We start from the raw sequence: 14,680 nt of genomic DNA, 5'->3' as shown, positions 1-14,680 counted from the left end.
AATTTAAGAAATAAACATAATATACACACTAATTAGGGGTTGTCTTGTGTCAGCGCTATTAATACAGTGAATCCAAATATCCGCAAAAACTATGAAGGTACAAACTAAAGAAATCAGCTCGGTATTTCCGTCCTGTCCTGCCATCTCCTCCTTTCATGCGTCATTTGCTTCCTTCACTCGTCACTCCCTCCACTCATCTCCTTTCATCATTTTCTTTCCTCTTCTCCCTGTGTGCCTTCTTTCCTTTCCTTGCTCTCTCTTCGTTCCTCCTTCCCTCTCCTTCCTCTTGCATCTTGTCTTCTCTTTCCCCCTCTATCCTGTCATCTCCTTCCCTCATCCTTTATCTTCACTACCTGTCTTTCCCTTGCCTCCTCTCCCTTCTTTCTTTATCTCCTTTCCACCTCTCCTTGTTTGCTGAGGAGGCGGGAGGCCTTTGAGCTGAACTAGCACGCCATGAAGGAGACACCGAGGGCAAGAGGTTCCAAAGACATAAGAGCGTTTGACATGCCATCACAAATTATCCATGTGAACACATATACAGTCTGAACAACCACGAAGAAAAGCGAGCTGGCCAACCAGACAACGGAATGGCGGAGTTGTCCGGCCCAAGTGAGCTGGTAGCAAGGAGCAAGAGCGGTAGCCTGGTGGTGAGTCAACCACACATGCCCCCAGACAGGAGAGGTCACACTCACCCAAGGAAGTCCAGGCACATTTTGCACGTCTAATGCAACACGCAGGAAGAGGCACTAAGTTATGGGCTTGTTAGCCTTAGTTGAGGCGGATTCACGAGCCTGGTTTAGCATAGCTGGGTAACAGCAAGCAAACGTTACAGATCAGCCATGGAGGCCTCTTGTCCATGAGTAGATGCACTCTTCCTTCTGCGCAGTGATACGGTTGCCAGGTGTAGTTTGGTAGAAAGAAAATAGTTCCTACATGAAACTGCTCACAACAAGGTTTGTGGATTATCTTGACTAACCAGGTCATGATTTCTGGAAAGAGACATTGCTGTTGAGTTTTTCAGAGGTTTATTTTTGGCACTTTGAGCACCACAAGCTGAGTGCCATCTAGTTCCATTATATTGGAGAGAAGGCAGAGATCTCTACAGCTGATATCTCCAACACTCTGCAACTCACACTAAAACAATCCGGACTGATAAAAGGCACCACAGAAAACAGGAAAAATCTTTAGTTTTGATTTTGGGGTGAACTGTTTCTTTAAGTTGTTAAATACTGCACTAGTTGCTAACTTCATCTGTCTGCTGTTTGGTGCTGGGCAGTTGAGGGTTTTTAGATTATATTGTAGTAAAGATAGCTGCCTGCTGCTGCTGGAAATTAGGTTGATGAACCAAAGCCGTAAAACTGCAGGCTGTAAAACCAAAACAATGAGCTGAAAGACGCTAAAACTCTGCAGACCTGAACGTGACTGTAGAGTGGTGTGATAATTCTTCACTACAAGCTGCAACATTCACATTAGACAGCCATCTGATCCACTGTTAATGTAAAAATATTGATTGTTGCAGCTTTAAAGGATCCTTATCTCCTTACTGAAATACATATTGGTATAATCCTCAAAGATCCAGTATCACTCGAGCTCTAGATGAGAGAACATTTTTCTCCTTACTTGAACAGGTGGCATTCGGTAGTCTGGGATGGCGAACTGCCTGGTGTCGGTAGCGAGCTGTCTGTAGTCCAGAAGCGGCGGGTGCCTGTAGTCCAACGTGGGCGGCTGCCTGTAGTCAGCCACAGGAGGGTGCCGGTAGTCCACCGGCGGCTGTCGGTAATCTGTAAACGGCGGCTGTCTGATGTCTGGTTTAACATCTTGCCTCGCCTTCACCTCTGACCTGTAACTAACAGACCAATCAGGATGAGGGGAGAACTTCCAGCAGGACTTCTATTGCTGTCATCACTATATTTGCATGTACTACATTTTCTCGTGTTATGTTTCAGTGCACTTAGCGTGTTGTGAAAATAATACTCTCCGACAACCTGCTGGGTCACCGAGTGCTCACAGAGACTGCTTGTTTTGGTTCACACTGACAACCATTAAACAAGACTTAAGTGAGGAAATTAAACTGTTTTTGCTCACACATCAAATAAAATGTTTATGATAAAAACAAGTTCTCTGGGAGGCTGGTCATGCTGAGTACAAAGAGATCTGGGTACTGTGTAAAGCAGAGGGGAAATGCAATGACATTGTAGATTTTGGGCCCCTGTAGTTCTTGGTAAAATATTCAACAGATCTCCATAAAGACGCAATCTATGTAAATAATTTAGCAGTCCATAAGAGTTAAGTGATGTTACACAACAAACTGAGGAGGAAAGAGAGGGAGTGAGAGATGAATAAAGAGCGGAGATGAGACAGTGAGGTAGAAAAGGCAACATTAGTGAGAGAAAAGGGAGGAAAAAGTGGAAGAAACTACAACAATAGATGAAGAGAATAAAGAAAGGTAGAGAGAATGGAGACGAGGGAATGGAAGTGTCTGATTCAGTCTCAGAGGAACAGTGTTTTGCCCCAGAGACAGATACAGGGCTTGTCTATAAAAATGCCTCGCTGCATCAGAAAATGAAGACAGCTACAAATTTGACACTGTAACAGCACAGGGATGAAACAGCTTTCATTAGAAGAACTCGTTGCGCTCTGTGGCCTCCTCGGCAGTGTCCTACCTGCCCTCGTGGGTGTAGGTCTGAGGTGGAGGGGCGGGCAGCTGGGTCACAGGGCTCTGGTGAGGGATGGGGTTGGGCTGGCTGACAGAAGGGTTGGGCTCTGTGGCTGCTGGGTTTGGCTGCGAGGCAGCAGTGTTTGGCTGGGTCTTCGGGCTGTGCTGCTGGGCCAGAGGGCTCTGCTTCTCTGAGCTGGGGGCTGATGGAGGATTACTGACCTCTGGGGTTCAAAGAGAAGGACAGAGTGTGAGATTATGATGTTTACTTTCAAGTTTTATTTACAAGTAAAGGTATTTTGTGAGGCATGGATTAATTTTTTGCCACTTGGGGGCAGTGTAAAACCTGTGAACACAGCTCTGATGTAATATGACCTCGTAGAGCTTGTATGGTGAACATGTCAACAGTTTCCCATAGGGTAGCAAACCCTAACCCACATCCAGCAGAAATGAAGGCGTCACAGTTCTGAAAACCTGTTAAATGTAAGTCCAATATTTTACTTACCCCCCTTTAAAAGGAATACTTTACTCCCCACGTGACCATTTGTATATCAGTTACTAACCCTGAGTTACATTGAGTTTGTGAAGAAAATTTACTTGCTTACTTTATTTTACTACTAAAGAGCCAGATATTGGTAGTTGAGTTGGTAGAGACCAAAATGGAGCTTCAAGGAACGCTTCACCCCCCAAGTGGTCATTTGTATATCAATTACTCGCCCTGTTTTACAGTGAATTTGTGAAGAAAACCTTATTTTTCTCGCTTGCCTACATGATGAACGAAGAATCCAAAAACAGACAAAATTCTTGATGAATTGTAGTCATAGGCAACTGTATTTAACAACAGCAAATCTATACAAAAAAATCTGTTTACAAACACTCACGCAACTCATGCAATATAATTCAAGTCTCGTTTAACCAGTCAACAACCTTTTCCGACGGGGAACTGAACTGAAAGTGAAACTTATCTATGCTCTCTTCAAAGCCAGACTTCATTGACAAAAACAGTAATTTTACCTTGCTGAACACAGGAGCTGCCGGTCAACCGCTGCTTTGATCAATTAGTTTGTTTGTGTTATTGTGTGACTTTGGCGCTTTAAAGAGTTAGTTCAGATTCACCAAATTCACACAATAAGTCAAACAAACTAACTGATCGAGGCAGAGGTAGACAAGCAGCTCCACTTTTCAGCGAGGTAAAATGATTTGCTTTGTCAGTGAAGTCTGGCTTGCATGATAAGTTTCACTTTCAGTTCGGTTTCCTGTCAGAAAGGTCTGTCTGTTTGGGAAGTAGTGAGTGAGTAGTGTGTGAGAGTTTGTAAACAGATGTTATGGGATATTTTTGCTGAGAGTGAAAACTCTATGCTCTCTTCAAAGCCAGACTCCATTGACAAAAGCAGTAATTTTACCTCACTGAACACAGGAGCTGCTGGTCTACAGCTGCCTCCATCAGTTAGTTTGTTTGACTTATTGTGTGACTTTGGTGGGTCTAAATTGACCCGTTAAAAGACAAAAGTCACAAAGTAACTCAAACTAACTAACTTATCGAGGCAGCGGTCAACCAGCAGCTCCTGTGTTCAGTGAGGTAAAATTACTGTTTTTGTCAAGGGAGTCTGGTTTTAAAGAGAGCATCGATAAGTTTCACTTTTATTTCAGTTCCCTGTTTGGAAAGTATTGAGCATACAACTGGATAAACATACTACACTGCAACAGATGTTTTGGTATAGTTTTGCTGTTGTTAAACGTGGACCCCTATGACTTCAGTTTATCAAGAGTTTTCTCTGCTTTTGGATTCTTCGTTCACAGTGGAGGCATGAGAGAAAAATAAAGTTTTTTTCACAAATTCAACATATAACAGGATGAGTAACTGAAATATAAATGATCACTTGGGGGGGCGGAGTATTCCTTTAAGCTCAGTTTTGGTCTCCACCAACTCAACTACTAAATGCTCAACTTTATAAGCCTATCACGAAATTTGATCATCTACCGTTTGGTGCTGAGCAGAAAGAGTACAGTGGGTTTTTACAGCTGCCTTGTGAGGCCAAAAACGACGCTATGAGAGCAGTGAGAGTGAACAAAAATAGTAAAGTTAAGAACCAGAGAGCTCAACAGTAGATGAAACTCGCCGAGGGGAGCAGCAGATTGGGTGATAATTCTCAGTATGTCCATCAAAGTGCAAATCACACCACCCACTTGAGCTCCATAATGCTATTTATGGTCAAAAACTCTACAGGGTACCTTAATGTAGCTCTAAATACGGAGGTTATAAATGTCCAGGGTGTGGAAAGCAAACAACGAAAAAGTAGGGAAAGGTAAAGAGACAAACCATCATCATACAGTTTAGTCATAGTTGGTCTTGCATGCTTAGTCTTGCATTTTAGGACAGTTATTTGTTTAAGGTGGTTAAAGGACACATGACCATGCTTGCAGCACACAAGAAGAATCACTAAAAAACTGAAATGACACACCATATTTTTAGGAACAGTCATTTGTATGGGTGTTACTGTAACCACAGTGAGAGACAGCAGCATTTGCATGCACAAGTGTCGAGAAGAGACTTTGCAGACGAGAAGAGCGCCACTCATGAATGTGACAAGTGACAGTTAATCTAAAAAGAATCCCATTTTGCAAAAGTCATATTACAACTTTGATTTAATGGAGCAAAAATCAATTACTGTCATAAATCACAGTCTCGCCAAAGTGTTGTAGTGTCAGGTCCATGTGTTCGCTCACCTTCCTGCGGTATGATCCTCAGGGTGACGCTGAGGCCTGCATCCTTGATCAGCTTAACGATGTCGGCGTGCGGCATGTTGACGATGGACTGGCTGTTCACTGCCAGTATCCTGTCCCCCACCTTCAGCTTCCCGCAGCGGTCGGCCGGGCTGCCCTCGATGATGCGGCCAATTTTGTGGGGCACAGCTGTTGGAGGATTCAAACGCAACACGCTGCAGGTAAGAGACGCGCTCAGCAGCAGATTGGAGGATTACGCCTGTCTGTGCCTCACACCACACTCACTCTCTGACTGACTGAATATGCCTCTGTCTCTCTCATTTTGCTATTCACCCCAGGCTTACGTAAGGCATCCAGGTTTTTTTTTTTTTTTCATGTGTGTGGGCGATGCGCTGATGCTCTTGGCAGCATAGCAGAGATGTGTGTGACTGACGTGCCGTGGGAGGGCATGTATAATTGAGGAGATACAATAAGAGGGGCTTCACTTTTCATTGAGCCATGACCCCTTCTTATACTTAAGTTTGGCTCATATCTTGACACCGTGTTGACTTTACCTGATCGTTAATGTGCGTCTGAGAGCTTCCACAAGAGGTTCAGCTCTTACTATGCAGACTGATACTCTATAAAACACCCCTGAAACAATCACAAGACTCACTGTTGGTGGCGGCCGCCTCAGGCCTGTTGAGCGAGCTGATGATGACAAAACCGAAGCCTTCGCTCTCCTTTCGATTGATGATGACATCGCTGGGTTGAGTGTTGGGGGTCGACGTCCTGTCTGAAGTGGCAGTGGCGTTGCCCATGCTGGAGTTGGGTGCCTGGGTCGTGCTGGTGCTGTTGGCATATGTGAAGTCACTGCGGGGGGAGCTGTGTTGCGTGGAGACGGAGCCCGGGCTGCGGCCATTCTCTGGACAAGAATCACCTGTAGGGGGAGGTAGAGAGCTCAGCGACCAGGTACATGAAGACGGTAGTGGAGGAAGTACTCAAGAATACGTTGGTGAAGATTGTCAGTCATCAAGGTCATGGTAATCTTAAGTGCTATATCATAGGCAACTGGACATGCTTGAGTTACTTGAAGACACTTTGCCTCTCATCTTGGCCAGAGAAGACAGATAGTTTGAAAGAGGCGAGAAAGAAGCCATCGATGACCAACGTTAAACCAAGGAGGTGGCCTATGACACCACTTATCATCCACCTACAATGCAGTCTTAGGATCCCTCCCCAGACGACTTAACCCCCATTCACACTTGGACCCATCTAACCTAACAACACACAAGATGGCCGGGTGGGTCAACGACTTACATGTGACCTCAACGACTCTGCTGGGATTCACACCCACACAGAGTTTAAAGCCTGCAACTCCGCACCAATCTGGTAGAAGTGGGAAGTGGAACGTCTTCAAGAAACTCAAGCAATATATAAGCTATATATAGCACTGAAGATTACTCAGATATATTTCCTAGTCCCAATCACGTGTCCTTGAGTTAATTTTTCAGTTGCGTCTTGTTATATCCCAAAATAGGATTTTTTTTTTTTTTAAATTTCAGAATCACTCTTTTCTTTTCCCATTTAAACTCTTTATATTTGTGATGACTCATTTTGAACTGGTGTAGAAAGAAAACACAGGATCCCACAGCTTCTTGAATGTAACATTCATGGATTGCTCAAGGACCTTTCAGACCAAAGTCCCTTAGATTTAGGGACCCTACACGGCACAGTTTGAGACACAAATCAAGGTCAATTAAAATGATAAATGGACTGCACTAACACCTTTCTAGTCTTCTGACCACTCTAAAGTGCTTCTACGCCACATGTCACATTCACCCATTCACACACAGATTCACACACTGGTGGCCCAGACTACCAGACATGCCTGCTACTCAGTAACCATTCATATGCACTCACACACTGATGGAACAGCCATCGGGAGCCATTGGGGTTCAGTATCTTGCTCAAGTGTACTTCGACATGCGAATTGGAGGAGCCGTTGATCGACCGCCAATCTTCCAAGTAGTGGACGACCCGCTCTACCTCGGAGCCACAGCCGAAAATATTTTATATTGAGAACTAGCAGGCTTTACAGAAGCTCGCAGACAACAATTAAGCAGAGCATATTTTATAACATTAAGTAAAAACTTTGATTTCTATTCTTGCACAAAATAAATAAATTCAAGCACTTTCAATGACCCATGACTAATGATACCTTGATTTTTTCCCCCCAAGTTCACAAGGCCTGGGGAGGATCTTGCTTTCTTAAAAAAGTAAAACAAAAAGTTCAGTGCCCCTCCACATCCCAATTATTTTCTTACAGTCCATAAGAAATAAGTACCAATACAACAACAACAACAACAACATCAACGACTGTTACAGGTTGAAGTTATTCAATCCAAATCTTGTCTAGGTAAAGTTACAGAAGTGTTATTAACAAAAGGTACTCAGTGTATCAAAAGGTAAAAATACTCATCAGGCAAAAGGCAAAGGCTGTGAGTGATTTTTTTTATTAGATAATTAGATTGTCCTGTTGAAGCTGGTTTTGCACCTTGTGTACAGTAAGGTGGTTTAGTTCAGTGGTTCCCAACCTAAGAGTCCGGGCTCCTCCAAAGGGCGACAAGAGAAATCTGAGGGATGGTTAATTAGCCTCTCTGGGATTTCATGGGCTGTTTTTGGGATAGTTGCGGCCTGAAATGTCTGATTTCCTGATAGCTTTTCTATAAAATGTTGAGATACGAGTGTGAAGGAATTTTGCTGTGTTACAGCCTTTAGCCTTGGTTACCATGGGAAATGGATGATAGTTATGCTTGAGGTAACAGTCAGGTCAGCAGATGGCCTAAAAGAGGAGTCGAGGTCAGGCTACTTGACCTTTGTTATGAACGCACTCCATTAATCGTCTCCCAGCTGTGGCAGAGGGAGTACAGCTGCCCAGATAAGGGTACCTAGCCGGCTCTGTTGCCATAGCTCCCAACGTTAAGGGGAAGGGAGATTGCCCAATACTCCAGACTCAACATCAGCTGTTGCTGCTTTTTATGCAGTGCTTAAGGACTGTAAAAAGTAAAGTAAAAAGTGTCTCCACAACACCACGGGTCAGTAGTGCTGAAAACTCAGGGTGATCGGTGATGCACGGTCTCTGAAGAGCAGCAGTCTCGTCAGTACTGATGTCCAGATTCTCAAGTGCAGGCATCGCCAATTCCCAGTCTGAGCAGCAAAGACTTTCCTCATCCGTTGGCATTGCTTTGCATTTGAAACAACTACACCACCAGGTTTCCAGTGCTCGACTCCGGTATTCTGCGGCTGGCTGAGGGTTAGGCTCATGAGCTGTGGCGGCTGCTTCATCCAGTAGCCTGAGTTCCGCGTCCGTATACTCGGGCTCAAACAAATACGGCTCATCAAAGAAATGCTGTTCCTCCTCAGTTTCAAAGTCTTCGGACATGTTGGGCTGTCCTTTGCTAAAAGACCGTAGTGCAAATTATCTTTTAGCTCTGTGGTTACTGTTGTCTCCCCCTGCGGTGCACGTGTCACGTGATGTAAACACGGGTGAGCAAAGCTCATGCTTCCGCTGGTCTCGCGCAAGCGCGTACACGTGAACGCGGAGCACAGAGAAACAGTCAGAGCTACAGGCTACAGTGAGGCTAAAAACAGAGTTCATATGACGTTTTTCGAAACAACTTTTTATGTCAGGCCTTCAGGACACTTGGATCACTACGGATGAGCATGTTGGAGATATTTTGTGGATTCAATTTTGTGTTCTTGGACGTTAGTCTGGGGCGCCATCTGCCATTAGGTGTGCTAACCACTCCCCCCACCGATCTCCGCAAGGGATGTGAGGACTCTAAAACTTCACCAGAACCTCCCTAGGCATGAGGGTGAGTAGATAATGGCTGAATCTTAAGTCTTTAGGTCTTAAACAGTTATTTATACAACAGTTAGTTCTGGCCCTGCAATCTGATTGGTCGAGAGACAGTAAAACCATGATGATATTGGAGTACAACATCACGGTTATTTCACTGTGTATGTATCACTCCGCCTCACAGCTGATTGCAATCAACAATCAAATCAAAACTGACGGTTAGTGTCAGTTAGGTCAGCAGTTGTGTTGTAGACTAATTAATTCATCCACTGTCAAACAGCCAAAAATATGGATTTATTTCCTAAAATAAGTTTTGAATTGAACTATGAATGGTCATCAGAGGAAGATGAGGGAGAGGAGAAGCTGAATCCATCTGGGCACACATCCAGGTTTGTCAGTGTTTCATCAGCGGAGCTCAATCACTTGGAGAAAAGCAACATACTGTCAGATCAGAAGGCAGAGTCGGCTGTGCCTGTGAAGCGACAGTCCACCATGCAGACATCAGAGACTTATTTCACCGGCTGCACAATTAATGGAAATGTGCAGATAAATGTGTGTAAAGAGTAAGTGCCTGGCGCACCATGTCTGTGTTACATAGCAACGGTGACAGTGGAGTCCTGAGGGAACTATTTTTGTTGGCGGAAGACAAATAAAATGCTTAAATTATCTATTTTGTCCTCATTTTTCAACATTTCTTAATCAGCCTTGCTTATTTAACTGTTGAACTGTTGTATAAAAGCAATATCACACTCGAGCTCGTGATGTTGTACTGCGGCCTCGTGCCTATGACCGAATCACAGCCGTGACGATATCACAGTACAACATCACTCCCTCACGTGTGATATTGCTTAAATAAATGACAGTGCTGCTTTAATCTTTAACAGTGTTTTGTATTTTAAAAGATTAACATATGATGTTTTCTGATGTAAAATCTCAATTTGCAAAGGAAATCTTTTGATCTGTTAATCAGTGTACTTTGTGTTTATAAATGAAGGCTGTTTTAGATTCTAACACTGTTTGTGCTGTAAAATTACTACGCAATCCGTGATTGCTTTGGAGGAATCTGAGGATGATACTGCGTGTGCAAAAACAATTAGCTGTAAAGAAAGGAGTACTTTTTTCCTCCTCCTACCCTAAAATTAGACGAGCTGGAGCTAAAGCTCATCCTTGTGAAGAATCAAGAAGCAAACACAAAACAGCGATACAAAGCAGGAAAGCAACTGTCACAATGTGGTAAAACACATCATTAAAATGCAGCAGCATCGTGTCAATCCAGCCGGAGCCAACGCGGCTCCCTGCACCTCTTGCCTTTTTTTGTGTGTGTGCATGCATCCTGGCTTACTGAGCGATCAAACCGTGTTGTTGTTGTTGTTTTGATAGCTCACCGAGAAGCAGAGCTGTGGTTTTTAGTAGTTAAACAGTAGGGAATTTAAACTGGAACTTGAGCTCACTGATAGGGAGTTACAGCGAGATTTGTCACTGTAAAACATACCCACATGTAGTCTTTCCTTACACCAACAAGTGCACAAATAGTTATTTTATAAGGAGGAAAATAGTCACAAAAAAAGAAGAGAGAACAGTGTGAAATGTGGGGCATCGGGTGCAGGGAGAAGTACGGGCTCCGAGCAGAGAGTGGAGTCTGACACCTCGCAAAGTGCCAGTGGGAGTCAGACAATTAGGATGGAAGTAAGAGCGGCAGAAGAGGCCAGGCATGAGTCAGACGGTAGCCTTTGGTGAGAGGAAATTGACAGAGAGGGCGGAACAGAGTGAGAAGAATAGGATTGGTGAGAAGAGCGTGTGTGCATGTGTGAGAGGCAGTAATAATGAGAACACGGGAGGCCGGAGTTCACAGGAGGAAGTGACACTGCAGACCGTGGCCTGAAATGCAAAGAAACTTGAATGAGGAGCAGAGAGCATTGGTGTGTGTGTGTGTGTGTGTGTGAGAACAAGAGTGTGCTAATGTGTTTTTTTGGGAGGCTTCGGTGTAATTACTCAGAGAGAGATTAGTGCTTCAGTTCTCTGACTGATTAAACGCTGTTTTTTGAATCGTTACGGGACGAGAATGGTGGTGGTGCACAGAGAAGGAGAGAAACAAAGAGGAGGGAGGAATTCAATGAAATAGAGGATGGAGATGTGAAGGAGTAAGCCTGGGAGATCAATTTACTTTAGGATCCTAAAGCTGTTCTCTGCAGGATTAACTGTGTCCTTTAAAAGTCCACCAAAAATAGGATTTGTTGACAGTACAGTATCACAGGTCTTATCGTATAGGGGTATAAATATATCTCAGTATCTCCAAATGTACTGGAGGAGTGCTTCATGGAGGTGCATCAGTCGAACGCTATGATTCACTGTGAGGTGTAACTAAATAATCCAACCAATAAATTCATCACAGTTTCTAATAATCCAGCCTTTCTACACATCTTATCAAATCTAATGCCTTGTTTCCACTTACGTATGTGACTGGTGTCCATAGATCCGTAAATATAAGGATGATGCCTCTAGTGTCCAACGCAAGGAAGTGCATTTCATTACAGATGGATATATAGTTTGGAACGTGCGCTTGGAACATTACTGGGACAGAAACAGGACCTACCAGGTACGTGGCATGTTTTGTGAAATATTTAATTAGAATCATAATGATAATCTGACTGTATAACCATATTTTAGCAGAATAACATTACTCAGATTCACAATGTGTTAAAACTAGATAAACAAGTTATTTTATATCATACAAACTCACTTGACAAGCAACACAGGCAACTGAACTGAAGGAAATAGCCTGTTAGCTAGTTAGCAGCCTGTTAGCTTAGCTAGCACACTGTCATTTGGTCTCTCAGAAATCCACTGCAAAAGGTCAACTTTTTTATGTACTCAAGACAAATTCTGGACTGAAATATTATGGCGGAGGGGAGTTTCGCGGGCATTGCTGCTAATCACCCCCCAGTCCCTCTGCCTCACTCCCTGCCACTGTGGACTGGTTCCCCAGGAGGAAAGTGGGCAGCAGCAGGTCCAAGATGGACCTTCGGTTGGCGACTGTAGCAGCTTGAATTTGGTCAGTACTAGTCTCTATATACAGACTCTACATTCAGTGAATGTAGAGTCTGTAGGCAAACCCCGGAGATCTTGCCTCCGGAAGAACAGCGGAAGAGCCCTGGTCTCCGGTTGTAGGCTGTTTGTAGTCCGTGTGATATTGACCAATCACGTTTGAGCCGGCTGCAGTTGTTGCCAGGTTAAACGGTCCGTGCGGTGAACTAACGAGGCGGAACATAATTGGCGTCACTGCAAACTCTGAATCCATCGCAATGGTTCAGCATATTTACTTATATATAAACGGAAGTCGGAAATGGAAATTCGCCTCCTCCGCCCAAATCAAACCGGCATGCCAAAAAATCTGGGGTCTGCCCCCAGAGGCTGTATCGCCGTCTGCCGGAAGTCAGACGCCAAATACAGCTGATGGGTTCTGAGAATGGGTCAGCACAAACCCCCCAGCGCTGGATGATACTCTGGGCCAATGGCCAGAGGCATTGCCAGGTCTAACCTGTGTAATGGCAGCAACAGAAAGTTTTCTGATCGGGTAGAGTTAGGGCTGTGCGTTCCCCCGGGAGCTGAGGTTTGTGCTGGCTGGATTTAAAGTACTGTGGCCTGGTGGTGGAGGTGATTATGTGATTCAAGGCTCTAGCTAATGTTGGCTACATAAATGTGAACTTGGAGCTGCAGCTGTGAGCCTTTAGCTCCGGTTAGCAGAGGCTAAACTATTATCATTTATTGCCAGACTCTCTTTTAGACTCTCTCTCTGAAAAGTCCATCCTCTGTTTTTGGGTTGTTTTGCAGTGTAGGCAGTTGTTGCCAATGCTGGAATAGAAACTTTCTCTGCAGGATTCACTTCCACTGAATCAAGCTTTCATCGCAGGGACGTGAATGCTGATTTACATTTGTAGCACAGCCAATAGGAATGCCCTCTCTCTGAAATGACCTGTGATTGGCCAAAGTCTCCCGTCATGAGCTAGATTTTCTAAACCCTGAAAACAGAGCCAAGAGGAGGTGCAGAAATCTAGGGTTCTCTTAGTCCACTTGAATAACTTAACTTTTGCCCAATGATGCCAGAATAAAACAGCCTACCCCAGCTTTAAATTAGATAGAGAATATCTCATTTTAAAGGGAACATCTTTGTAATTTGATGATAATTGTGAACAAAAACAAAACTAAAAGTCAGACACTTTTGCTCACCTGTTGCCGGCACCCTCCTCCTGATGACCAGATTCACCTGGCCATTCCGTGCCGCCCCGTGCATCAAGTCGATGACGTATCTATGTGGCTTCCCCACCACTGGGATCCCGTCCACAAACAGCAGCTCATCACCAGGCCGTAAGCGTCCATCCAGGTCTGCTGGACTCTTCTCAATGATTGCCCCGATCAAGATCTGTTATTGCATATAGAGTGTTATATACACAGGAAGTAGAGGGCGAAGGAAGTGGCTTTAGATGCTGAGCTAGAGTCTGTAGTGTCACATGCAGTGGGTGTTAAGGTGGTTGTTATACAGATACATAAACAGCTCAACTACATGACTGAAATATTGTTTTGTTACTTTAACAGACAGCAAAAGACACCAAAACAGCCAGAGCCAGCACTCTCTCAGGGGTCAAAGGTCAGGGTTAGGTGTACACAGTGTGTGTGTAGTGGGTTAGAGAGGAGAAATTGACAGGGTTCCACGCCCATCGCCATACGAGCCTTCTCACGCGTCTCCGGACTCACAGGCTGCCCCGCCTCATCCCCGCCCAGCACCCGGAAACCGAAGCCGGACTTCTGTCTGCGCAGGTGCACCTCCATATCCTGGTACTCTGCTCCTGAAGCAACACGACCACAGACAACATCAAAATCCCATTATGTTACATTGTTTTTAGGTCATGAGCAGTTTTTTTTTTCTTTTTTTTAGCTGCGACCATTATTATGTTGTTGGGAGAATATCCTGGAAGATGTCAACAGCAGAAACAGCTGGTTGCATTGTGTGACTGGCCCACTACCACAGCAGCTCCAACCCATACAGTTTGCGGTGGGGTGACGTAAAGCACGGTGTATTTGATGGAGTTTGCAATTCAGCTTGCCGAGATGTCCCAAAATAAGTGTAGGTGACATTTTATACAACTGAATGTCTCACACGTTGGTTATCGAGTGAAGCAGAAAAAAAAGGTATCAAATTAAATATTCTCTTGGTACTGGTATCACTTTAAGGGAACTGATATTGGTTCTGGTTTCATAATGTTTTAAATGACTCCCAGACCTACTGCTAAAGCGGGATTTATACTTATGCATGGAATCAATGCCGTACCTACAGTGTAGGCTCTGTGTCTACACCGTACCCTACGCTGTACCCTATGCCGTAACGTGCAGTTCCCCAGAAATGTAACTACACGTCGAGGCAATGACCTGTTTGTTTTTGTAAGCTGAAACCATTTCCCTCA

At 44.3% G+C, this 14,680-nt stretch overlaps 1 protein-coding gene across 11 annotated transcripts in view; it reads right to left on the bottom strand.

Annotated features, from left to right (window-relative positions):
* Positions 1–14,680, bottom strand: part of magi2a (membrane associated guanylate kinase, WW and PDZ domain containing 2a) — a 403,568-nt gene that overhangs the window by 19,654 nt on the left and 369,234 nt on the right. For 8 of the 11 annotated variants that reach the window (XR_013490407.1, XM_033614587.2, XM_033614582.2 and 5 more), the window contains 6 exons: positions 13,950–14,065; positions 13,449–13,641; positions 6,036–6,299; positions 5,384–5,569; positions 2,664–2,880; positions 1,621–1,846 (listed from right to left, as the gene is read on the bottom strand). Coding sequence is in view for 10 of the 11 variants with exons in the window: in XM_033614587.2 (XP_033470478.1) it covers positions 1,621–1,846; positions 2,664–2,880; positions 5,384–5,569; positions 6,036–6,299; positions 13,449–13,641; positions 13,950–14,065 (1,202 nt within the window). In the remaining variant the exon portion in view is untranslated. The remainder of the gene's footprint in view (positions 1–1,620; positions 1,847–2,663; positions 2,881–5,383; positions 5,570–6,035; positions 6,300–13,448; positions 13,642–13,949; positions 14,066–14,680) is intronic. The other 3 variants (XM_033614584.2, XM_033614591.2, XM_033614583.2) reach the window with 2 other exon arrangements.

Source organism: Epinephelus lanceolatus, chromosome 23 (assembly GCF_041903045.1).
Source record: "Epinephelus lanceolatus isolate andai-2023 chromosome 23, ASM4190304v1, whole genome shotgun sequence".
Lineage (NCBI taxonomy): Eukaryota > Metazoa > Chordata > Actinopteri > Perciformes > Serranidae > Epinephelus > Epinephelus lanceolatus.
The sequence above is the reverse complement of the archived record's forward strand: the minus strand, read 5'-3'. Positions and strand labels throughout refer to the sequence as shown.